At 47.3% G+C, this 23,568-nt stretch overlaps 2 protein-coding genes across 4 annotated transcripts in view; both read left to right on the top strand.

Moving 5' to 3' along the window:
• The window catches only part of SEPTIN8 (septin 8), a 37,503-nt gene extending 34,696 nt beyond the window's left edge, over positions 1 to 2,807 (top strand). Inside the window, exon 10 of one of the 2 annotated variants that reach the window (XM_061348105.1) lies at positions 1,143 to 2,807. In XM_061348105.1, the coding sequence (XP_061204089.1) occupies positions 1,143 to 1,305 (163 nt within the window). In that variant the 3' untranslated portion in view covers positions 1,306 to 2,807. Of the gene's footprint in view, positions 1 to 1,139 lie in introns of both variants that reach the window. The other variant, XM_061348096.1, reaches the window with a different exon arrangement.
• Positions 2,808 to 6,866: 4,059 nt separating this feature from the next.
• Positions 6,867 to 22,841, top strand: KIF3A (kinesin family member 3A). Of its 2 annotated transcripts, XM_061348036.1 has the most exons (19): positions 6,867 to 6,888; positions 8,236 to 8,518; positions 10,079 to 10,223; positions 10,465 to 10,549; positions 10,683 to 10,788; positions 11,517 to 11,656; positions 12,533 to 12,730; positions 13,085 to 13,259; positions 14,154 to 14,255; positions 15,844 to 15,915; positions 17,790 to 17,798; positions 18,784 to 18,940; positions 19,511 to 19,691; positions 19,981 to 20,091; positions 20,794 to 20,919; positions 21,501 to 21,554; positions 21,686 to 21,754; positions 21,950 to 22,074; positions 22,584 to 22,841. In XM_061348036.1, exons 1-19 carry the CDS (start codon positions 6,883 to 6,885, stop codon positions 22,630 to 22,632), a joined length of 2,193 nt encoding a protein of 730 aa, XP_061204020.1. In that variant the 5' UTR covers positions 6,867 to 6,882; the 3' UTR covers positions 22,633 to 22,841. The 2 variants fall into 2 exon arrangements, with proteins under 2 accessions (XP_061204020.1, XP_061204030.1); XM_061348046.1 differs by lacking the exons at positions 15,844 to 15,915; positions 17,790 to 17,798 and having other exon boundaries at positions 6,868 to 6,888.
• Positions 22,842 to 23,568: the final 727 nt, after the last annotated feature.

The following is a 23,568-nucleotide window of genomic DNA, read 5'->3' as shown; positions in this document are numbered from 1 at the left end:
TCGAGCCCTCCGCTGAGGCACCAGCCACCCATGTGCACCCACCCATCACTCGCTCCCACATCCTCACTGTGCAGGGGTCTGAATCCATCGCAGCATCCATCGGTCCCCGTGGTGTCACCAGGAATTTGGGCTGTAGGAGGTGTGCAAGGCGCTAAACCCGGGTGGTTTACAGCAACCCTCAGCCTTGCTTGATGGGAATTCTTCAGTCCAGAAGGGTTGTGGTGTGGTGGCCTTGCCTTGGGATGGCCCTGGGTGGCTTGGCTGATGGGGGACAATGCAAACAGCGTTGGGTGGCTGCAGGCGCGTGAGCTCTTGATCCACATGCTCTCTGCAGCTGAAGAACTCAGTGCTGTTAACCTGTAAGGAAAGATGCAGGTTGTATGGAAGTTCAGGCTGGCTCCTGGCTCCTGCTCCTGTAACTCTGTAGTTATGGGGAGGGTAGCGACAGCCTGCATTGATGCCTCATGTCAGCAATATGCATATTGGCCCTGATGCAGACCACGTAACCAGGAGCTCCTGAAGCACTGCACAGAAGGTGGGTAAGCTCTGCCTCCTTGGTCAGGAGGGCAGCAGGAGGCTGGGTTACTGCAGGCGAATTCAAGACCACAGATGGGTGGATATAAACCCGACAGCCCGGCTCTTCAGCCTTCGAGGTACAGTGCCTCAGCAGGCACGTGTCTGATGAAGCTGGAGAACAGCTTTAAAAGACCAAAGCCCAGAGCTTGCCTCTAATGTGGATCATCAGAAGCCAAACTGATTGTATTGTGAAAGCCATGTAACTGCACTGAAGGGGCGTCCGCAGTGCTCATGGGACATGGTGGGCAGCTTTATAGGTGCTCTCAGACACTTCCACTGCAGGAGAATGGGAGTCGGGGGCTACCTGTGGCCAAACAGGTTGGAAGCCTCATTTCCCTACCCAAGGGAGGGCTCTCTCCCGTTCCCACCCCTTAACTGCTCTTTCATTCCACCTTTTGTTAGCACGGGTGAGGTGTGCAGCAACAGCACATGGACACACGATGCTCAGGAGGCTGTTAAAGTGCAATGTTGGTTGTAAATAACCTGTGCTTTAATTTATCACTGTCCTGGCCTCAAGATCTGTGACCAAAGGCCATTGTGATTCCTACCTGTGCTTTCTTTAGCAGATCAGTAATAACAGGAAGCCAATCAGGAGTCTGCCTCTCCAGCTCCAAGGTGATGATCACCAAGGCCAATGTGGAGCCCTTAAACTGCAATAGCTGGTGGCACGCCATACAGTGCTGTAGCTGTCTGGTCAAGAGCGCGACGTGGAGGGAAGGATTTCTCTGAGGCAGCCCCTGTAATAGATGGGGCCAGTTGGACATCACCATGGCATGGAACTGGAGAGAAGAGAAAGTATATATATTAACCCCCCCCTGAGGTCAGTGGACTTTGTATGTTTTCCTATGTTATCAATCAGAAGTACAGACTAATTCCATTTCATATCAGGAAACCTAAAGGGTTCCCCCCACACCTTACTTTTTTGGGTGTTTTGTGTTTGCACTTGCCAACCATTGAACTGGGTTGTTTCTTTTTTCTTGAGCTTAAAATGAATGTACAAGGTCTGTGTTTCCTGACGATTTCTGAAGTGTCTGCATTCGCCAGATTGCTATCCAGAAGATTAAATTCAGGCCAGCAGATATGAATAGAAGCAGATATAGAACCTATAACAGCGACTGCACTCTGAATTTACCAAGGAAACAAGCACCTAAAAAGGCAGTTTTCACAATCAGCAGCCTAAGATGGCTTTATATTTGCACATAACCTTAAGAAAAGGGATCCAGGATGTGTTTGTATCACATAATTTTTGCCTTACTCACACATGATCGTTTCTTGAAGACAAAATTTAATTGTTTCTATCAAATGTTTAGTACCCGCAATGTGAACTAAGTGCCAGATTGGGGTAGTCTCATTGCCTGAACCAGGGGTGGATCATGAGCGGGATGAAAAGGAAAATGGTTTAAGAAAAACCTGTGTGTGAAATGTAGCAAAACTCTTGACAGCTTTCTATGTACAGTATTAATAGAGGGAAATAGGTAGAAATATTTTTGCAGTGTGTATTTAAGAAAATAAAAATGGCATATAGTGGTGCATACGAGAATCTTTTTAATGTCTGTTTTAGTTATCCTTTAAAGAAGGAAGATGTTCTTTATAAAGAAGAAGTTATTCCCTGTTAGGGTGGTGAGGCACTGGAACAGGTTGCCCAAAGAAGTGGTAAATGCCCCATCCCTGGCACTGTTCAAGGCCAGGCTGGACTTGGGCAACATGGTCTAGTGTGAAGGAGTCCCTGCCCATGGCAGGGGGTTGGAACCTGCTGATCTTAAGGTCTTTTCCAACCCAAACTGTTCTGTGATTCTATGAGGGGAGTCATTTTCTGAGTAGAATTAAAGGTTTTAAATAGTAGAAACTTTTAAATATAAATTAAGAAAATAAACCTCACTGTACCATTCTTCAAAAGGCTTGCAGATAGCTAAGGACAGGGAGCTTGCAGAGCACCTTGGGGTGGATGTGTGGGGTGTGGATGTGTGTGCCTCTGTGTTTTCTAGTTTTCTTTGATAAGGAGCTGTTTCTTTGGAGAAAACCAATCTGCAAACCGTAGTGCTTACAATGTGTAAGAAATCCATTGGTGTTGCTGTGTAAAGGTCCCAGTGAAGCTTACCTAGTATAACTCTTTCCATTCGCAAGATCTCAGCTGGAGAGCGTTTGCAAGCACTCTGCACCGCGAGCATCTTCACCGATGGTATTACCTGTAAAAAGAAATCATTGCAAATAATAAAGAAGCCAGTGTCCTACATCTGTGTGTTTCTCTTGACAAATTTATACACCCCCAGAGTGCTAAGCTCATGCAGCATTTCCTAGGTAACTCCTGTCCTAAATGAGGGCCACTGATGCCCACTGTGAACCATGCCCATCACCCCACAGGTGATGGCTTACCCCACGAGCTCCCTTAACACTGCATCAGCGAGGCACGGTCCCTGCTGCCAGTGTCATTGGGTTTGCTCCTTTGACAAGCCAGGAGGAGGCATCCTGCTGGCCTGTTCCATGGGCCCTTGGTGGTTGTCTTGTTTCCTGTGGTCATCTTCCTCTTAGGTGAGAGGAAGAGCATCCTCAGCAAGACACGTGGGTTGAAGACATGCATGTCTGACACTAACCCCTGCGTTTGCTGTTCCTTTTCAAAACAGAATGCACAGAAAGGCAGTCTGAAATGCTTGTGGGTAGTGGTCGTAACTGAAGGAGTCTGTCGGTGCACTTCTGCCATGAGAGGTTAGCCTGTGTAACTCACACTTACAGGGCTTGGTGCTGATTTTACGTGCTCACCTCGAGGCTCAGACCTGAGTCATTTCCTCCCTAGGTTCAGAAACTAGTTTTGACTCTGAGCAAACTCATCTATTTCAAGCTTCCTCTGAAGAACCCCTGCTCTGTTGTGCCTACCTTACCCAACAGGACCTAGAGCAACAGAATTACAGCACTCTGATGTTGTGCACACAAAGCTGTGCATCTGCATCCTGGCTGTTCCCCCCAGACTAAGCCTTGCTGTGAGCTGTGCATTCTGAAGGGAGGGGAGAGCTTTAGGGGCAGGAGGAGGGAAACACATCCATCATAAAAGCAAACACAAGTCCTTCATCCCTAAAGGTCACAATTCTTCCAAACAGTGATGAAACAGGCCTGAAAATGTTACTGCCAGCCCTTAAGGACTACCTGGGGTAAACAACACTTCATTATGCCCAAGGTGTTGAAAGACCTGGAAACATGAACACATTGAACACAAGAGATGAGGTTAGTGTGCTTAAAGCTGAACATACAGACATCTTCTTCACCGGTTTTTGCTGCAAGGATAAGGCAGGAAATGGGAATGCACTGAAGATATTTTAATTGGGCCTGAAGGGAGAAGAAGAAAACACTGACTAAGGAAGGTGACAGTGTTGGGGAAGTGATTGCCATTCTACAATAGATGCACAGGTTTCAAACCTTCATTTCAGTTGCAGTTGCTTCTGACTTAGTTTAGCTGCAGAAAGCTTCATTAGAAGCTGGAAATAGAGCAAAGAAACCCAAGGTGAAACAAAACAAGTCCTCTTCTTGCTGCAAGTTTTATTCATGTATCTCACTATGCAGTGCCACAGTACTCACAATGCAGTGTTGCTCCTCAGCTGAGATACTAATTAATATGCTATTAATATTCAGTATGGATCTGAATAGGACTGAGAGCTGCAAGGCTCAGCTCAACTCCTAACTTTGCTGTTGTTTCAATGGCAGGAAAAGTTGGCCTCATTGGTTAAAACCAGTGGTTTCCAAACTAAAACACTGAAAGTGAGGATGCAAATGTTTTCTGTTGAGCAGAGGCAGCCAGAGGAGGGTTCTGTGTGCCTAGCCCAGCGTTTGCACTGCAGTTCACACAAACACTCCTACCGAGGACTGCACATCAGCGAAACCTCATTAAACACTCAGCTCATATATAAATGTATATGCTTCAAAGCCTGCCTGGCAAAGCCCCTGCCTGCTCCCTAAATCTGCTGCCAAACATAGCGCCTGCTTTGTGTTTAAACTGATTACGTGCTCCTTACATCCCCGGTCAGTAACCTAGCCAGGGAAAAGGGGACCGGGATCCTCTGCCTTTACTGATGCCAGGAACCGGTTAAAGATGCTGGTAGCCAAGGCAAAGGTTTTGGGGTAGAAGTGGAGCTGAGAGCTCATTTCTGCAATCACAGAACTGTTTTCCTGTGCCATGCCAGAGAGATATCTGTGCCCCGAGGGGAAGAAGAAGTCAGCAGGAAAACAGTTAGAGCTTTGATGATTTTGTTAATAAATCTCCAAAGGAAGGCTCAGCTCATCCCAAGCGCTCTAATTACCAGTTCAGATGTCTGCAGGCTTGGGATGTAGAAAGCTGTTGGTTGTGTCTACAGAGTGAGGGCAAGGGCAAGGTTTGGAGCAGCTCAGCACACTCGGTGGTGTTGCCCACCCAGTCAGGCTCTGTCTGTGCTCACAGGGGCTTGGTGCTGGGCTGTACAGGAGCACTGAATGGGGAAGCACCCAGGCCTCCCCCTGCACAGCGCATGTGAGCCCCAAACTGAGCTCTTACAGACAGGGTGCTGAGGGTGTTTGTTGGGAGTCAGGAGCAGGTTTTGATTTAACAGCCCTTCAGTGTCATCCAAGCACAATTAATAACGGGTCGTGTTTATGTATTTACCATTGATTTGCTGTTCTCACCTGCCCCACCACAGCTCCCAAACCGACTTGAGTCAAACCGAAACATAAAGCACCTGGTTTATACAGCGCATTAAAAAGATGGTACAGCACGGCAAACACAGAGCCTTCTCCCCTCCATTCCTTAAGCTTAGGCCATGGAAGATGACTTTTGCTTTCAGGTGGATGAGATGGCAGGACCAGCACTGCGTCCCTGCGGTCCCTTAGGGACTTCCAAAAGGACATGGAGATACCTTCATGGTGAGAGCCTAACCCTAACCCTAACCATAACCCTAACCCTCCTGGAGGTCCAGGGCGCTTCCCAGCGGCTCCCTGAGCCAGCTTCCCTGGTGGCCGTGGCTGTCAAACCAAGAGAACAACGGCAAAGCAATGCCCAGCTCCTCGTCCTCAGTGTGATTTCCTCCCGCGGTGCCTTTCAGCGCTGAGAGTTAAGCCAGGAGCAGCACAGACGTGGCTGCTGCACACGGAGCGATCCTGTCCCCTGTCTTCCCCGAGGGGCAGCTCACGATGAAAGCCATCCCATTGCTATGCACGGTGCAGCCCAGCTTTTCCCTCCCAGTCTGTCCGAAGTCTTGCTTGAGTAACCTCGGGGCGAGCAGTGCCTGTTGCTGTTTGCCTCGTTCCGCACGCTCGGCTCTCCGTTTGCAGAGCTGTTAAACTGCAATTTGTTATCACCTCAGTGCCAGTTTCTGGCAAGCAGGGGTCTATTGTTTCTGCACAACAGCTCAGAGATGACTGTTCTTAGGAGGTTTATTAATTCCTATTAACAGGTCTCCTTAAAGCAGTTCAATCTTTTCTATCAAAGGCACACAACAGCATTGGAAATGCCACTGTCCAGGCTAGGCAGGTGTTTGCGTGAAATAACCATCTCCAAGTAATACCCTGTAAGAGACCATCTCAGCCTGAAAGAGATCATTTCAGTGCTCATGTTCTGGTGTCTCTGACAGCAGGAAGCAGACATTATAGCTATAAAATGTCTGCTGCTCTCTGTAAGCAGTGATGGATGTGGGCTCCGCATCAGTGCTTTATGGGGGCTCACACCTTTATCTCCATTAAAAACCTCATCGCGGCATGAACCCTCTGGAAACTGCTCTAAAGCCGAAACTCTGGGATGTGTGTGCTCCCTGGAAGCAAGAACCGCGCATGACTTTGGCTTTTGCTGCCGCCGGATGTCAGAGCATCCAAACCCGACCTCCCAGGGCATTTGAGCAAAGGGAGAGCCGGAAAGGATTCATGTGCCCAGTGTGATGCGTTGCAAAGCGCCACTGGAGCCGTGTCAGAGCCATCGGACCCCGTCAGCCCCACGGGCTCCAGCCTACCCCGAAACCCCACTGCCGACACCGCCCGTCCCCGCCCCGAGCGGCGCCATCACGCCGCAGTGCCTCCAGCCCCGCCCCTCGCCCTCCGCCGTTCCCATGGCGACGCCCCGCCCACCCCCGCCGCTCCGCCGCGGTCATTGGCTGGCTCTGCCACCAATGGCCGCGAGGGGCAGGCCGGGCCCCTCCTTTCCTCTCCAGGCATTGGGTGCGCGGCCTCCGCAGCGCGCGGGGATTGGCTGCGGGCCGCGGCGGCGCGGGGCGGGCGCAGGCGCGGTGCTGTTATTGTCCCGTTGTGCCGGACGGCGGGTGGGTGCCTGTGTCCGGTGCCGCCGCCGTTGCTGCCGCCATGCCGGTGAGCCCCGGGGCTGCGGGAGGGGAGGGAGCCGCTGTCCGGTGCCGCCCGGCCGCTGCGTTCCTCGGCCCGTGGCTGACGGGAGCCGCGCGGTTCGCAGGCCCCACCGATCCCGTTCCCGGCTCGGGCGTGCGCCGTCCTGTCCGGCTGGGTGGGGCGAGGGGTACGGGCGGGGCGGGGCGAGGCGAGCCCCCGGCTGAGGCAGTGAGGGGCGGTGGCTGGCCCGGCCCCGGCTCCCCGCGGCGGGGCGGAGGCTGCGGGGTCTGAGCGGTGGCGGGCGGCTCATCCTGACTCCCCCATCCCGGGGGCTCTCCAGCGCGGAGGTGGCGCAGGGGTGCAGCAGGATCCGTCCCCTGCCGGGCTGAACCAAACCTGCCCCTGCTTCCAGCGCAGCAACAGAAGCGCTCCTGGCCTCTGCCAGGGCCTGGGACGAGTCCAGGCAGATGGCAGCTGGTGGGAGAGGCGCTTGGAAACACGAATCGTTCCCTGTGGGCACTCAAGCTGGCTGCTCTGGAAGGAGTTAGGGACTCGGCTACAGCGTCTGTAGCCAATAGTGTCTTAGACTTTGCTAGATCAGATGGGTTTGGGGTTTATTTAACCAGGAGAAGCATGTGACACCCTTACTGTGAGGGTGCTGAGGCGCTGGCACAGGGTACCCAGAGAAGCTGCGGCTGCCCCATCCCTGGCAGTGCTCAAGGCCAGGTTGGACACAGGGGCTTGGAGCAAGCTGCTCCAGTGGAAGGGGTCCCTGCCCGTGGCAGGGGTTGCGCTGGAGGAGCTTTGAGGTTTCTTCCAACCCAAACAATTCTAGGGTGAAATTACTCAGTGGTGCTTCAAAATTCATAACTGCTTCATGAAAGCAAAGGTTTGTGTGCAGATTCAGCAGGTACGGTGAAGGTTGTCACTTAAATGAATTCCCTTCAGCCAGTGCTCGCTGGTATCTGCTCATGCCATCTGTCAGGTTCGGGACTTGTGTGCTCCAGTGAAAGAGCACAGTCAGTGTTGATGTCAGAGAATGGCATGGCTGTGCCTGATTTCCAGCAAACTACTTACACATTGTTTGCAAGGATGAAATTGTTCCTTGAAGAAAATGTTAAGTTATCCTGAATGTGAAATTCTCAAGTTTTACTCAATAATTTTCCATGTGAGGAAGCAGAAGAAGATTGCACTAAATATACATTATTTTTTCAGCTTTAATTATAAACCAGTTCTGGTTTTAAGTCCCAAGGTTCATGACCCTGAGGAGATGTATGTCTCTAATCAGGCACAAACGCTGTTGAATCACACAGGTATGTTAACAGCAGCGTTACAGCCTGTCTATTTCCTTTTCTCTTTTAATAATTACAGATCAACAAGCCTGAGAAGCTGGACAAGCCAGAGAGCTGTGATAATGTCAAGGTCGTGGTTCGGTGCCGGCCTCTTAATGAACGAGAGAAAGCTACAGGCTACAAAATGGCAGTGAACGTGGATGAAATGAGAGGAACTATAACTGTTCATAAAACAGACTCATCCAATGAGCCTCCCAAGACATTTACATTTGACACGGTGTTTGGACCAGAGAGCAAACAGCTGGATGTCTATAATTTAACTGCAAGACCTATAATTGACTTTGTCCTAGAAGGATATAATGGTAAGTCCCTTGTTGTCAAGGATCCCACCTGCTGTTCTTTGCATTGTTAGAGTTCCTGCTGATCTTCTTTGATGGAGTTTCACCTCCTGAGGGCTATAGCCCTGCGTTGTTTCTGTTGTTGCATCTAACTTAAAATAGCCTGAAGGTACTTGCTGTTCTGAGTACTCAGCCACTGTGCCTACTATGATCATTTAACAGTGGGAGTTCGATGATGACCAAGACTCAGCTGATGTCAGGTAGCTCTGTGGTTTTATTCTGTGTCTTCTGTTTGCAAAGGATCTGCACTTTATCTCATTATCAGAATTCTCAGCGGTTCTTCACTGTACAGTTTCAGTCCCCAGGCAGCTGCCACGGTCCTGCAGTGACTAGGTATGCATACCAGGCTTGTGCACATAACTGCTGCCTCTTCTCCACTGAACTTTGCTGTTTTAAACTAGTAAAACACATCTGCTCTATGCACAGATACTCGTTTGCTTCCTAGAGCTGGGAAGAATATGCGTGTGTGTCGTTATGCATGTAAATGTAGTATATAAAGGAAAGCAGATGCTAGTAAGGAAGCAAATTACTGCTTTCCATAACAGTGTGCTACAAACAACAACACATTACATAGCTCTTAAAGGTCTGTGAAGTGCCTAATAAGCTCTTGTGCTAACACACCTGGGTTTCAGCTGATGAAAATTCATGGCTCAAAATGTCATGGTTCAAAGCTGCACCAGGGGAGGTTTACACTAGACATCAGGAAGTATTTCTTTATGAGAGGGTGGTTAAACACTGGCACCGGCTTCTTAGAGAGGTGGTTGATGCCCCAAACCTGTCCGTGTTTAAGAGGCGTTTGGACGGTGCCCTTAAAAACGTGGTTTAACTTCTGGTCAGCTCTGAACTGGTCAAGCGGTTGGACTGGAGATGTGTTGTAGGTCTCTTCCAACTGAACTAATCCATGCAGCTTTTCTGAACGGCAGCATGAGTAGCATTGACAATGCAAACTGGAGTTTTCAGCAGGGCTAGGCTGAACTTAAGATCCAGTGTATTTCTGCAGAGTCTGGGATCTCAGGAAGGTTTCTGTCTGTCTTCCTGTCCAGGCTGATTCTCTAGTCCAAAGTATAGCTGCATCTGTAGGTTCACAGCTGGGCTTGAGCTTTGGCCTGTGCTGTAGAAGCCTGGTGCTGTTTCTGCTGTGGCTAAGATGCTAGCAATATTTGGGTTTGCAGTTGGTATATAATGGTTTTCCTCTAATTGACCATGTTATTAATTGGGCTTGCCTTAATTACTTGTGTGCGAGACCTAAGAGTGCTTGCACTCCATGCTCTAATAACTTTGCAGAGTTAAACCAAGCTGGCTTTTTCTTGGGTGTCTTGCAGGCTCTATAGGCCGGTGGCTTAGCCCTGTTTGTGGTGGTTGCCCAGCACTTGTTTTGGTCCAGGTCTTGTACAGCGTCTCCTGGAGTTGGTGGAAAACTTCAACTCTAACAGAAGCTTTAGTGCTATCAGGCTAAGAAGGAATGAAGTAAAACTGCAGTTAGCAACTTCTCAGAGTTTGTTTGTATATCTTCTTATCCTTCAGGTACTATTTTTGCATATGGGCAGACTGGAACAGGCAAAACCTTCACCATGGAAGGGGTCCGAGCAGTTCCTGAGCTTCGAGGCATCATTCCCAATTCCTTTGCCCATATATTTGGTCACATTGCCAAGGCAGAGGGGGATACAAGGTAAGCAGCTTCTCTTCACTGCTTCAGTCTTGAGCATCTGTCTATAGCAGGAGCCTGACCTTAACAATGGCAACTGAAATGGTACCTCTGACCCTAATTGAAAGACTGCTACTGAGGCAGTTCTCGATGGGGAAGTAGGGTTGTGGTTTATGTCACTGCATTTTCTTTGTGCTCTGTGAGTGTGTTTGTTGGACTTCAGCAGGTGTCTCACTAAGAAAGCTGCCCAACTCTTTGTCCTCAGGTTTTTAGTTCGTGTCTCTTACCTGGAAATTTACAATGAAGAAGTGAGGGACCTGCTAGGAAAAGACCAGACACAGAGATTAGAGGTGAGCTGTAGTTCTGAGTGTGATGTCAGTTTTCAATCATTGAGCATGATTAGCTTTTAAAAACCACTGTACCATGGGAAACTGCTGTTGGGGATCTCCGAAGCAGGCTCAGTCTGAACTGTTTCTCTCGTAGGTTAAAGAGAGACCTGATGTGGGAGTTTATATCAAAGACCTTTCAGCTTATGTCGTAAACAATGCAGATGATATGGACAGAATCATGACTCTGGGCCACAAGAACCGTACGTAGCCTTGCTGTGGGCAGGTTTATAGCTCGGGCAGAATGAAGTCTGGTTATGAGACTGCAATAAGAGAGCCAGGTCCTAATGCTTGAAAGTTTGGTCAGCTGAGCACAGCAAAAAGGACATCTCCCCCCAAAGCTCTTTCGTGCAGGGGCAGGTAAAGAAGGCTGTGCCTCTCACATTGGCCATTGGCAGTGGCAAAGGGGAGGATGCATCGAGGGCAGTCAGTGATGCCAGGATTGCTAGTGTGTGTCCTGGTCCTTTATCCCCTTCAGTTGTGGTCAGGGTGAACTGTCACTGTGCTGTCAGTGGGAGGTGGTGTATGTTTTTTTGGAAGACTTCTTAATTAGGCTCAGATTCTTCTACGACCTAATTCTGACTACTGTTGCTCTTGGCATGGATTGCTGTGTTCTTATTGCTCAGGGGTCAGCTGTGAGTACCTTTAGGCTACTGATCTTCATAGCCTTAAAGACACAGAGGAGAGCTACTGCTGCTCTTGGGATGGGAGTCTGTGGTGGGTGTAGAGTTACAGCAGGCTGTAACATTTCTGCTAGTCCAGATTGGAGATGTGCCCAAGAATATGGTTTGCTGCTGAGTCTGAGCATCCCTCTTCTGAAAAACCAGGGTTGGGTAAAGAGGTGGAGATAAGTCTCCTTTGAGAGCAGGAAGTGTTCCAGGAGCGTGTGACTAATTCTGAAGGCGGCATTGCTTTTTCTCTCTGTTGAAAGGTTCTGTTGGTGCCACAAACATGAACGAGCACAGCTCTCGCTCACACGCCATCTTCACTATCACCATCGAGTGCAGCGAGAAGGGGGTCGATGGTAACATGCACGTGCGCATGGGCAAGCTGCACCTTGTGGACCTCGCGGTGAGTAGGACCAGCTGGGTCTGCCATGATGTGTGGTGGGTATGGCTGCTCGTGTGTGCCTTGCTGAAGACACAGGAAAGGGTTCACAGCTAGAGCCCAACTTGTTTGATGCTCGACTTCCGTGAAGTATTCGTTCGAGGCCTTAAATTAGAAGTGTACCAGGAAAGAAGTCTCTCAGCTAAAGCCTGTCTCAGTACAAGGGTTCTTTTGCTTCTATAAATGGATCATTGAATGGGTAAACTACATTAGAAACTGCTCTAGGCAGCAGAGCTGGGGCTTTGCAAGAGTAGGGGTTTTCTTGTAAGAAGGTTGTGAGCATGCAGTTCATCACTTGTGGGTTCCCTCCCTCTGCCACTCACTTTGAACCAGTGTAATTGTGCTGGTACAATATGTCTTTATCCCCAGCTTTATGCTGGAGTATTTTTCCTTGGAGAAGATGCAGCAAGTGGAGGCTACAGGCATTCAGTATCTACATATTAACCTTATTTACATAGTGTATATTTAGATTGCTCTAGGAAACTCTCCAAAAGTAATTGCAGTGTGGCTTTTCTCCCTTGATCTGCTGTTAAAGGTGTGGAGGTAGTGCCTGGCAGTTCCACCTGAGGTGCCTCATAACTGCTGCCTTGCTTCTCGTAATGTTCCTGTTCATGGAGACAAAATCTGCATTAATTTGAGCAGTCCAGAATTTTCTGGCACTGAGGCTTCTTTAAGTTCTATTTAGCTTGTCTCTTTAACAGTGTGTGAGGTACTTAGCCAGGTCCGCTAATAATGGAGGAGGTGGTTAGTGACATGGCTGCTGGCAGCACTTCAGGTGTAGTTGATCCTATTTGGAGGGAAATGATCTGTTGTAACTCCTGCTTCCTCTTCCCTTTCCAGGGTTCTGAAAGACAGGCAAAAACTGGAGCCACAGGGCAGCGCCTGAAGGAAGCTACCAAGATCAACCTCTCTCTTTCCACACTGGGGAATGTTATCTCTGCACTGGTGGATGGCAAGAGCACCCACGTGCCCTACCGTAACTCCAAACTTACACGGCTCCTTCAGGATTCTCTGGGTGGCAACTCCAAAACCATGATGGTAAGCTGAGTGATGCAAGTTGTAAAGGGATAGCACAGTGACTTTGCCATGAGGACAGCGTGGCATTTGCCTCTTGATTTAGAGCTGGGTTCAGCTTAGAGATCATTCTATGCATCCTTTTCTACTTTTTCTCTTTGCCTCTGTATGGGTGAGCTTCAAACCACAGTGCAAATGTGCACGTTTGTAAGATCTATTAGAAGCTGTGCTTGGGTAGCCAAAAACAGCTTTGGTGTAGGAAAGCTTAGGGAAGAGTAGCAGTGTGAGGTTGGCAGGGTTGGGGATAGGTCCCTGAAATTACCTATTCTGGGCTCTGCCTCTGTGCCCTCTGGTAACTCAGTCTTCCCTGTGTCACAGTGTGCAAACATTGGACCAGCTGACTACAACTATGATGAGACTATCAGCACTCTCAGGTATGCAAACCGAGCCAAGAACATCAAGAACAAAGCCAGGATCAATGAGGATCCTAAGGATGCTCTGCTTCGCCAGTTTCAGAAAGAAATCGAAGAGCTTAAGAGGAAACTAGAGGAAGGTGAGCTTCTCCTTCCTCCTGGTGTATCTCTCCATGGCAGTGCTCATTCTGCTTGAGTGTGAACATTCTCTGCTGGTGGGAGATATGTCACAGGAGTTTGGTAGCTGGTGCAGGGCAGTATCCTGCTTCTGTTGCCCCTGCTGGGTTCCTGGAGAAGAAGGGTGTCACATAGACTTAGCTAGATCAAATGGGTTTCAGATTTAAGACTCTACCCTCAGTGACAGATGCTGTAGCTGAGCATATAACTAACATTTCAGAGCAGTTATCTTGGGTGCCCAAAAGGCAGTGCTCAAAGCTAGGTTTGATGGGGCTTGGAGCAGCCTGCCCTAGTGGAAGGCATTCCTGCCTGTGGCAGGGGTTGGAACTGGAGGAGCTTTAAGGTCCCTTCCAACACAAACCAGTCTGGGATTCTATGATGTTAAATATTGGATTCTATTCAGTTTGGTTTCCAAACTCAGCCTGAAACATCTGAACATTATGTCTGCAATGGCAGCAGTAACAAACATTTGTGAACTCAATTAACAGCCACTGAACTTCATGTGCACAAGTGTCTGATTAAGTTGTAGGTCTGTGTGAACTTTGTTCCCCTGAATGTTTTCCCTTCCATCTCAGGTATGGGAAGATCCTGCTAGAAAGACTTTGTAGCTTAACACTTTAGCAGTGCAAATATTATTTATTTCCTATAAAAAACACCCATTTGAGCTTTAACACATTGACTGCTTATCTTGATTTTTGCTGAAGTTCCTGAGCTGTGGCAAGCTGTCTGTGTTCAACAGTGAATGACTTCTGCAGCTGATGTTGGACATTGCTGGGTTTGGACAGATGCTGCTGTCACAGTAACAAGCTGAATGAGGTGAAGGAAAGCACATCAAAAAGCACATTCTTCTGTTCTAGGGGAAGAGATATCTGGTTCTGAGAGCAGTGGCTCTGAAGAGGAGGATGAAGATGATGAAGGGGAGATTGGAGAGGATGGGGAGAAGCGGAAGAAACGGCGGGGTAAGGCAGTAGAGATTGCTGTCAGCGCCACCAGCCTCTTGTCTAGGAGCTGGTGTCAGGAGCTGTAGCTGGAGCCAGGTGGGGAGAAGTGGAGGTATAAAGCTGCCCTACTGCCGCTGCAATTATCATGCCTCTCCTAGAAACCAAGCTGTTTGGTGCTGTCTCTGTAGATGGACACCTCTGGACCTGTATAGAATCTGCTTCCACTTGGGTAGCTGTGCTTGTGGTAACATCTCCTTTGTGGTGGCTCCTTGGTTGCCGCAAGGTGGCTGTGTATGGCTTGTGATTGGTGGTGTGGAACTTCCCCTGCTCATGGGGGTGGGAGGAAGAAGGCACCAAACATCAGTGGTAGGCAGATGTGGTTTTTATAACCAAGGGAATGGTTGGAGGGGAATTTTGGCTGTGGTTTAGGCAAAGGATTCGTCTGTCTTATGGATGTTCAGTAACTTACTCTTCTGGTGTCCTGTTTTATGTTGATAGAGGAAAAACCTGACCTTTGGGTATCTCTGCAAGCTGAAAAGCTGAATGGGAACTGCACATCCCTTGTTTGGGAGCACTTTGGAAATCCTGTGGTGAAGTGGACTTTGTCCTGCATCAGTGCTGAACTACTGTGTAACATCTAAACCCCAGGGAATATTGCTGAACTTAGAACTGCAGGTCACTGTGTCCCATGGGATGCTGTGGCTTCCAGGGAGCTTGCTATGCCCCTAAAACCTTCACAGGGAGTAGAGAAGTCCAGTGCTACACCTCAACTTACAGCTTCTCTAGTAAACTAATTTTGACATTCAAACTGCCTTCCTGTCCTGAAGCACTTGCATCTCTTAAATAATTGCTGTTAAAGCATTCCTGCTTCAGATGCATTGTCTTTGTTTTGGTGTCTGCCCAAGTGGAGTTGTAAATGCCCTTTGCTGTTTTGGTGTTCATGCTTTTGGTGATAGTTGTGACAATTTGTACTTCATTTTTCACCTTTTGGTAATTTCTAGAAACAAAAAAGATGGAGCACCGTCTCCATCAAGAACCAAACCCTCTCCAAATCTCCTGCCAAGAGGAGAACACCTTCAAAATCTTGCTTGGATTAGCAGGACAACTGACTTCCAAACAAGATGCTCTAGTTAAGTTCCCTATGTAAGGGTGCTACTTAGGAGTACACAGTAGCTGTCCCTGTGTAAGCTGATTCTGCCTTCTAGAGGGAAACGTGTACACTGCCATCTACATAAGACTGGAAAGGACTCCTGGTCACAGAATCCTCTGCTGCTGCAGATATCCACAGCCTTCTCCACTGTGATCTGGTTTTCTGTGCTGTTGTTGCCTGAGATGGAAGCTGCCTTGGCATGTTGATTCAAGCTGTAGGCTGGTTAAGATGGGTTTTAACTGAAGTGTCTTTTTGAGCATGCTATTTTGTGCTGGGAAATGATGGCTTTGCAAGCTGAATCTGGGAGGGATCCTAGCAAATGCTTCCTAATAGGAACTTGGGCCTTTCTGAACTAGGTTGCTGGCCCTTCTGGGTTTCTTTCCTTTAGAACTAACTTCCCATCTGCATGTTTCTTCCTCTCTGGGTCTTTCTGTGGGACGCATTTCTGTTTTCCAGGCAGTAGCAGCAGCAGTAGTTCAGACTCCACATGCTCTGTCATAGAGAAACCTCTGGATAAGTCCTTCACTAGTGAGTGGGAGCTCTTCAGTCCTTTAAGCTTTGGCCTCTTCATAATCTGCACCCTCCATTTCGCAATGCTGCGTGCCTCCTGCTGTGTCTGTTGGAAAGATGAACCCGAACCTTCAGCTCTGCTAAAGCATGCCTTTCCTTTGCTGCTTCCATGCTTGAAACAGTTGTTCAATGTGCACATTGTTAGCCAGCTATGTGAGAGAATAGGAAGTAATTGGGTGCACTGCTTGAGCAAGATTTCAAGACAATGAAGAAATAATAGGTTAAAAAAAACCCAACAACCCAGTTTGCAACTTGTGTTAAATGATCCTTCTAAAATATCAGGAAAGTCTGAGCTAACTTTATGGGAGCTGCTTCAATATGAGTTCATAAAAAGGACAGCTAGGCTGGTGACATGGGTTGTGCTATGGAATATTGCACTCTGCCTGCTCAAATTTAGTTTTTGAGAAGGCAGATGGAGCTGTGAACAAACAACATAAGGTTTAGGATTGTACTTGCAAAGAAAACATCTAATGCTTGGTTGATTGGCTTGGTGGTGGTTGGGGTTTAACTGCCCCATGGCCTTAAGTTCTTGGTCATTGTGGAACTTGGTTCAGAGGAACAAGGATCTACATTTTGATCTAGAAGTGAGGCAAGTCTGGTCTGCTCCTGGCCAGAGAGAGGGTTCTGTGCCTTTAAAACCCTTATAGTCAGTGATAGCTGAAGAAATAAATCACATCTTAGGACTCTGCTTGTAGAGACTTCACCCACTTTTGTGGTTATCCTGAATAGATGCAGTCCCTTCTCCCCACTGTGTGGAGAGTCTGGAAAGTATTGCTGTGTAATTCAATGACACTTACCCTACTTACATTAGTGGAAAGCATCAGCTCAGAGAAAATATGGTAGCAGGTTAGGAAGGATCACAACCTAAGGGAGACCCGTGGTGGGTCTGCAGTGGTTGGCTTGGTATCTGCTTGCTTCAAACTTACTCTTTCAAAGCTTGCTTGAAACCTGAGTATTTTCTTTGGGAGAGGACAGTTAATAGCAAACTGCTGCTGTGGCAGTGGATGGATGAGTCCATCTCCTGCAGATTTGGAGAGAGCTTTGCTGTGGAAGTTGCGCTGGGCTTTTGGTGCTTAGGATCAGTGTGGCTGTATGTGGTTTGGGATATTAACTGTCCTCCAGCGTGACCCCTTTGCATGTGGTGTCTTTCACTACCCCCTTCCTGTCCTGCCTTTTTTTGCTGTCCTTGCTTGAATAACCAAACCTGCCTATATACCTCTATGGAAGCATCAGTTACTGCAAATTAACCTACTAATACCCTGTGTAATTAAATGGAGAAAATCTTGTGCTGAGACTCCCTATGTGCAACTGTCATGTATCTTGCAAAGAATTGGCTTGAAACCTTGGTTAAAACGTTGAAGATGTCTGCTGAATGCTAATATTTTACAGGTAATATAACAGAATTGGCTGTCTTGAGTGGGAGGGAAAGCATTAAGTCTCTTGTTGAAGAAATCCACCCTCTAATTGTTTCTTAGGGCATGATCTTTGCGGCAGGCTCCTAATGTTACACTTAGATTGTGCATTGCATTGAATGGGCAGGAGAATGCAAGAGTGAGCTGATTATCCTGGATATGCAAAGCACTCTGAAGTACAGAAACTTTCTCTGCTTTAGCATAAAATCACAATGTGTTCATGTTGGCTCTAACAGAGTTCTTTAAAGTGATGATTATCCTGTGTTTTCTACTCTAGAAACATGCATAAACAAATGATGTTTGTTCTGATGCTGATGATCTCTGTCCAAAATGATCAAAGCAGTAATATATTTTCTTTCCTCCTCTTTTTATGGTATGCTGCCTCTCCACGATTTGCTTTCTACTTCCTCTTAATGCAAGATCAAGCAGGTTGGTGTAATGGATTTCCACCTCCTCAGAATACCCTTGTAGAGCTTGGGAAAGTGCCTTACAGCTTGGTTTAGTTCACCTTTTTCTCCTATTCTGGGAACAACTCCTTGAGCGTGTTCTGAGCATACATATTATGTCATGCAAAAACACTCCCTTGACAGTCGATGGCTTCTCTTAGTTTCCAGGCATCTGGATGCTACAGGGTTTTTTCATGTCTGGAGAAGAACAAAACCAGAAAACAAAGGATTTGCTTGTAGTGCCTAACGGGGGATGTAGGATTTCAGAGACCTGTGGATCTGAGGAAACGCGTGTAGGCTGGGTCTTGGTGTTCCCCTGGGATTACATCATTGTAATCCCAAACTGACCAAGGATTTGCAGAGTGACTTCCAAGAGCAGCCTCATGCTTTGTTTCTAAATGAGGTGTTTGGGACCAGCCCTTCAGGCTGATGGGCTCAGTGAGCTGCTCTGGCCACTTCCTTGGGAGCCCTCCATGAAATGTGCCTGGTTTGCTGTAGTAGTGAAGTAGTAGTAACGTTGTAAAGACACAGTTGATAAATCCCAGCAAACCTTCTTGCAGTGGGAATGCCAGTCTGAAACTTGAATATGTGGCTCTTGTAGCTGTAGGTCAAGGCAGCTTTTGGTTTTCCTTTATTCAGCCTAATCTACCCAGTTAGAACATGGGAGTTTCCAGCTCAGACTTTGGGCAGTGGTCTTTCTCCAAGTGTTCTGTGTTGTCTGTTTTGAGGTCATTTCGTTTTAGTTATGCAGCATTCCTTCTCTGTAGGAACTGGTGACAACTGGTCAGTGTTAAAATGGGATTTGAAAGACTGAGTTGTGCCTGGCTTGGAGCTGACATCTAGTTAAATGTGTTAAATGCGTTAAATGCAAGTATTGAATCTGAACCTGGAAAAGAAAGAAATGCCATGCTATAGAAACTGTCTTATTTGTCTGTGAACTGATTTGTTTTCCCTGTCTCTTTCCAAAGGCAAAAAGAAAGTTTCCCCTGATAAGATGGTAGAGATGCAAGCCAAGATTGAAGAGGAGAGAAAAGCTCTTGAAACTAAGCTTGATATGGAAGAAGAAGAAAGAAATAAAGCCAGAGCTGAACTGGAGAAGAGAGAAAAGGACTTGCTTAAAGCTCAGTGAGTATCCCTCTCTGAGCAGTTTGGGTTTTTCCTTCTTTAACCTACAACTCAGTTCTGGATATCTGGAAATGCCTGGTGAGGTGCCTTTGTATAAACTGAACAGCTGAAAAACCACTGAGATCACAGTGGCCCATGGAAATAGGGCAGTTCTGCTGCCAGAGGCTGCTCCAGCAGCAGCCAGCATTCCTGGCTGGCATCTCAGCTGCCTTGCCTTGATCTCTGTTCATTCACTTCCATTCTGCAGCTGCCTCTGGGCACTGCTGTGCTGGCAGGGCCCTTGGGGAGGGGATGCCTTGGGCATCCAGGCAATGTCACTGTGGGCTTGCAGCCCCTCACAGCGGGGACTTTAGCTAGAGAGACTTCTCTGCTGACCTGCTTTGCTTGTGGGAAAGCTGGGGCTCAGGGAGCTCCCTGCATTCACTTGCACTGCCTCACCCCCACTTAAACCCTTGACAGCAAGACAAGTTTTTCCAGCCCTGCAAATGCCGTCTGGGCTGTAAAACTGAGCTGGACCTGCTGCCTTGTGAGCACTGTGGGATAGAAAGTTTTACACTTACCTGTCTCTAGACAAGAGCACCAGTCCCTCTTGGAGAAACTGTCTGCGCTGGAGAAGAAAGTGATTGTAGGAGGAGTGGACTTGCTGGCAAAAGCAGAGGAGCAAGAGAAGCTTCTAGAAGAATCAAATATGGAACTGGAAGAACGAAGGAAGAGAGCAGAACAACTTCGCAAGGAGCTTGAGGAGAAGGAGGTGGGGTTATATGCTGTAGCTGTCTGAAAACAGCAGTGGCAGGACAGTGTTGTGCCTTGGTGTTGCCTCTGTGCATGAAACATGGCTCTGCTCTGAAATATGTAGCAGAAGTGAATCGCCTCAGAGGCCACACAATGGCACTGCAATCACTGTGGGGCATAGCCAGGGCTTCAGGCCCTTGGCAAATGCCTTCCTTTGTTCAAGTAGTTTCTCCTCTTGTTCATAGTATTTCAGATAGTTTCTTTGGTTATGTTCATGTATGGATGTCTGTGTTGAATCTTGCATGCAGCAAGAACGCTTGGACATCGAGGAGAAGTACACCAGCCTCCAGGAGGAAGCACAGGGGAAAACCAAAAAGCTGAAGAAAGTTTGGACCATGCTCATGGCTGCAAAATCAGAGGTTAGTGTCTGAGGTTCTCAGCCTGGGATCACCTGAGGGACTACAGCTGGGAGAGGGGTAAGCCATCAGCTTTGTAACACAAAGATCTAATGAAGTCTGGCGTCAGAGCTTCACAGGGGCATGTTGTAGAGCATTCCCCAGCCCAGGCTGAAAGGAATGATGTGTGAGACAGATACACATAGAAGGAAAAGCACTGGGTGTTTTGTTTGAGCTGCCAGCCAACAGCTTTCCAAATCTGCTTTGCAGCAGCCCAGTGCTCCTCTGCTCTCAGCTGTCTCTTCTCCCTGTTGCCCTTGTTATCTCTTGCTCAGTCACTGGATGAATGTGTCCTTTGGCTGGTATCTTGAGCTCCTGTTTCACAGAATTGCATTTTGTCTTTGGGATCAGAGGTTTTCCTTGAAATGCTGCCAGGGATATAACTTGGCTCACACTCTTCATCTGCTCTTAGCTGGTGCAGAGCTTGGGTTGGCAGAAAGTCAGCTTCAGTTTTACGAAGCTGAGAACTTAATGTTGCTCTCAGCCATCTCTGAGCTGGAACGTTCCAGAGGGTTTGTTCTTCAGAGGTAAAATATTCTAGTACTTATAACCAGAGTTTGGTTTTTGTTTCCTGAAATTTTCATATAGGCTGAGGACTTCTCTTGTAGGCTATTACCATGTCTTAAGCTAGCTCTGATCCTCTCCAATGCTCTCTGGTTTATTCAGATGGCAGATCTCCAGCAAGAGCATCAGAGAGAGATTGAAGGATTACTAGAGAATATTCGGCAGCTGAGCAGGGAACTTCGTCTTCAGATGCTTATCATAGACAACTTCATTCCTCAGGACTACCAGGTAAAGAGAGAACCAAAGCCTGTGGCATAAGATTGTGCTGTGCATGCTGAGCCCTCCAGCTTTTATTCTGTCCACTGAATGGAATGATTTGGTTCTTGTCTCTTCATGAGGTATTCTCAGTGCACAGATGACTTGGTGTATGCTGCTGTGAGCTTTCCTTTGCTGTGGCTCAGCTAAGCAGCTTGATGGCATTCATGTGTTGGTGTCATCATCTGGGTTGTTAGAACCAAGTGATGCTGAAGTAAGAAAAGATGCTGCTGACAAGTGACTCTTGTAACCTGGTGGGCTTCCAGTGAAACTTATTACTATCCTGATGGCACTGGCTTTATGGGAAGCGCATGCTTTAGTGGGACCTCCCAATGCTTACAATTTGGGAGTGGTGTTTTTCTCTTCTGTAGGCTTTCAAGAATAAATAGATGTGTTTGAATAGGATATGGCTGTCTTGATTAAAGACAACTTGCAATGGTCGAAACTGTTGTTAAGCAGCTTGCCCAGGCCTTTAGTGATGTATGTGCTGGAGAATGCATCTGAAGGGTGTATTGTGCCAGTCTAGAGCAATTACTGTTCTAATTTCTTTCTAGGAAATGATTGAAAACTATGTTCACTGGAATGAAGACATTGGAGAATGGCAGCTGGTAAGTTTGCTGGCTGTAGAAGCCAGTGTTAGCAGGAGTTTCTAAGGAGTTTAATTGAGCCCAGAAGTAAACTGGGCTCAATTTTACTGTGCACAGCAGGCTCTGCTAACAGACTTCTTTCTTTCTTTAAGAAATGTGTTGCATATACAGGGAACAACATGAGGAAACAGACTCCTGTCCTGGATAAGAAAGAAAAAGATGTGAGTGACTCTTCCTAAGCATGTATTAAACTGTGTGTGGCCAAGTACTGCTACCTGTGCCTGTGTATTGATAGAGAAACTGCCCAATTTCTTCTCTTTGGAAGAGAGGAGTCTTCCTAGTGTTAGAAAAGCACTGTGGATGAGGGCATAAAATGATTCTGATGTTCCTGTTTTGTGGGTGTTTTGCCTTTTTAGCCCTTTGAAGTGGACCTTTCCCATGTTTACTTAGCCTACACTGAAGAAAGCTTGAGGCAATCGCTGATGAAGCTGGAGAGGCCAAGGACTTCAAAAGGAAGATCCAGGCCCAAGACGGGTAGAAGGTGAAGAACTTTGGAGTATCTATATGGGGGATTTACCCAGGGGAAGGCTTAAGTCTGTGCATGCAAACTGACCATAGATCTTCAAACGGTTGCTTAGTGAGAAGACACAATGCTAACATTTTGCGTGTTATAAAGTTTATCTGTGCTGAGTACGACAGAACCAAGCTGAGATCTCTTTACCACAGCAGGATCTTGTCCAGAAAGACTTGTCTGGGTATTTTTCTGATGCCCTTTTGCTGTATTCCCCTCTTCTGGCTCCTTGCTTTATTTATTGTGTCCTGTGGTTCAGTTTAACACCTGACTCATTGACTGATGTTACTGGAAAGTTACGTGCTGTTGGGGGAGATTTCAGCATGGGTTTCCTTGGTTATTTTTGGTTTTGACAAATACTTGGAAGAGTAACGTTGTGTAGTTTTAACTTGAAATGTGGCTGGTCCCTGTCTTTCCTAGACAGCCTCGTGATGTGTGTATGGTGCTATTTTTCCCTTTCCTTTCTGCTCTCCAAACAGAAAACGTTCGGCAAAGCCAGGAGCTGTCATTGACTCTCTGCTGCAGTAGGTGTGACCTGTTCAGAATTGCCGTATAAATCAGTGAGTGTGTAAGATTGGGCCAGAATATGGAGTTCAAGAGGTGGCACAGTTGGGCTATAAAATCCATACCTTGCTGGTATGGAGCTTTATTTTAAAGAAATGTATTTTTCCTTAGTTGCCGTATATTGTATGTTATATTAACATAATATTAAACTGGTATATATGATGGTTGTGAAATTCCATGTGTTAACGTGTTGTGCAGGGAAACTGTTGTTGGCAGTCCTTGTTGAGATGTAGACAATAAGGGTTCTAGATGTGTGTTTAAGTGCTGTAGACGTGTTAGCTCAAAACAGTTGATGAAATCCTACAGTTAGATGCAGGTAAATCTGATTTATGCCCTGCTTTGCACATAACTGGCAGCTTTCACTCTTGTCCTCTGTTGCACTGATCTGTGTTTGAATGTGGTTGCCACAAACCTTTAGGAGCATCAAACCCTTTTATTTAAATGCCCCTCACTGTGGCTATTAACCTGATCGTGTTGTGTATGGAATACACAGTCCTTTTGCCTTCCTTTGCTGTCTTGCTGTACAAAGAAAGTAGTTGCATAGGGGAAACATGAACTACAAAAGTCTGAGGCTTCTGTGAAGGGACCATTCTCTGTTTAAGTGCAACAGAAAACAAATATGTCTAAGTAGTGCTTTTATCTTTGTCTGTATGCCCATGATCTGGCACTGTGGGGAATGGGGCCTCTGATGCAAAGGCAAAAGAGCTCTCTTGGGTTTACTCTCCTGTTAAGGCTGTGTGGCAGCGTTGCTCTGGCTGCTTTTTATGCTGTTGATCTGGAGTTTTTTACATGTATGTGAATTGTTTTGGAATTGCAGCAGCAGATTAATGAAGGGGAATGCTGTGACACTAGGACTTGGCTTCAGCCATGGGACTGAGCATTATGGCTCCATTCTCCCAT

The sequence above is a fragment of the Neopsephotus bourkii genome, unplaced genomic scaffold (assembly GCF_033783945.1).
Source record: "Neopsephotus bourkii isolate Nb327-2 ecotype Australia unplaced genomic scaffold, CSIRO-AGI_Nbou_v1 NB_52, whole genome shotgun sequence".
NCBI lineage: Eukaryota > Metazoa > Chordata > Aves > Psittaciformes > Psittacidae > Neopsephotus > Neopsephotus bourkii.
This window is presented reverse-complemented; position numbering and strand designations above follow the sequence as displayed.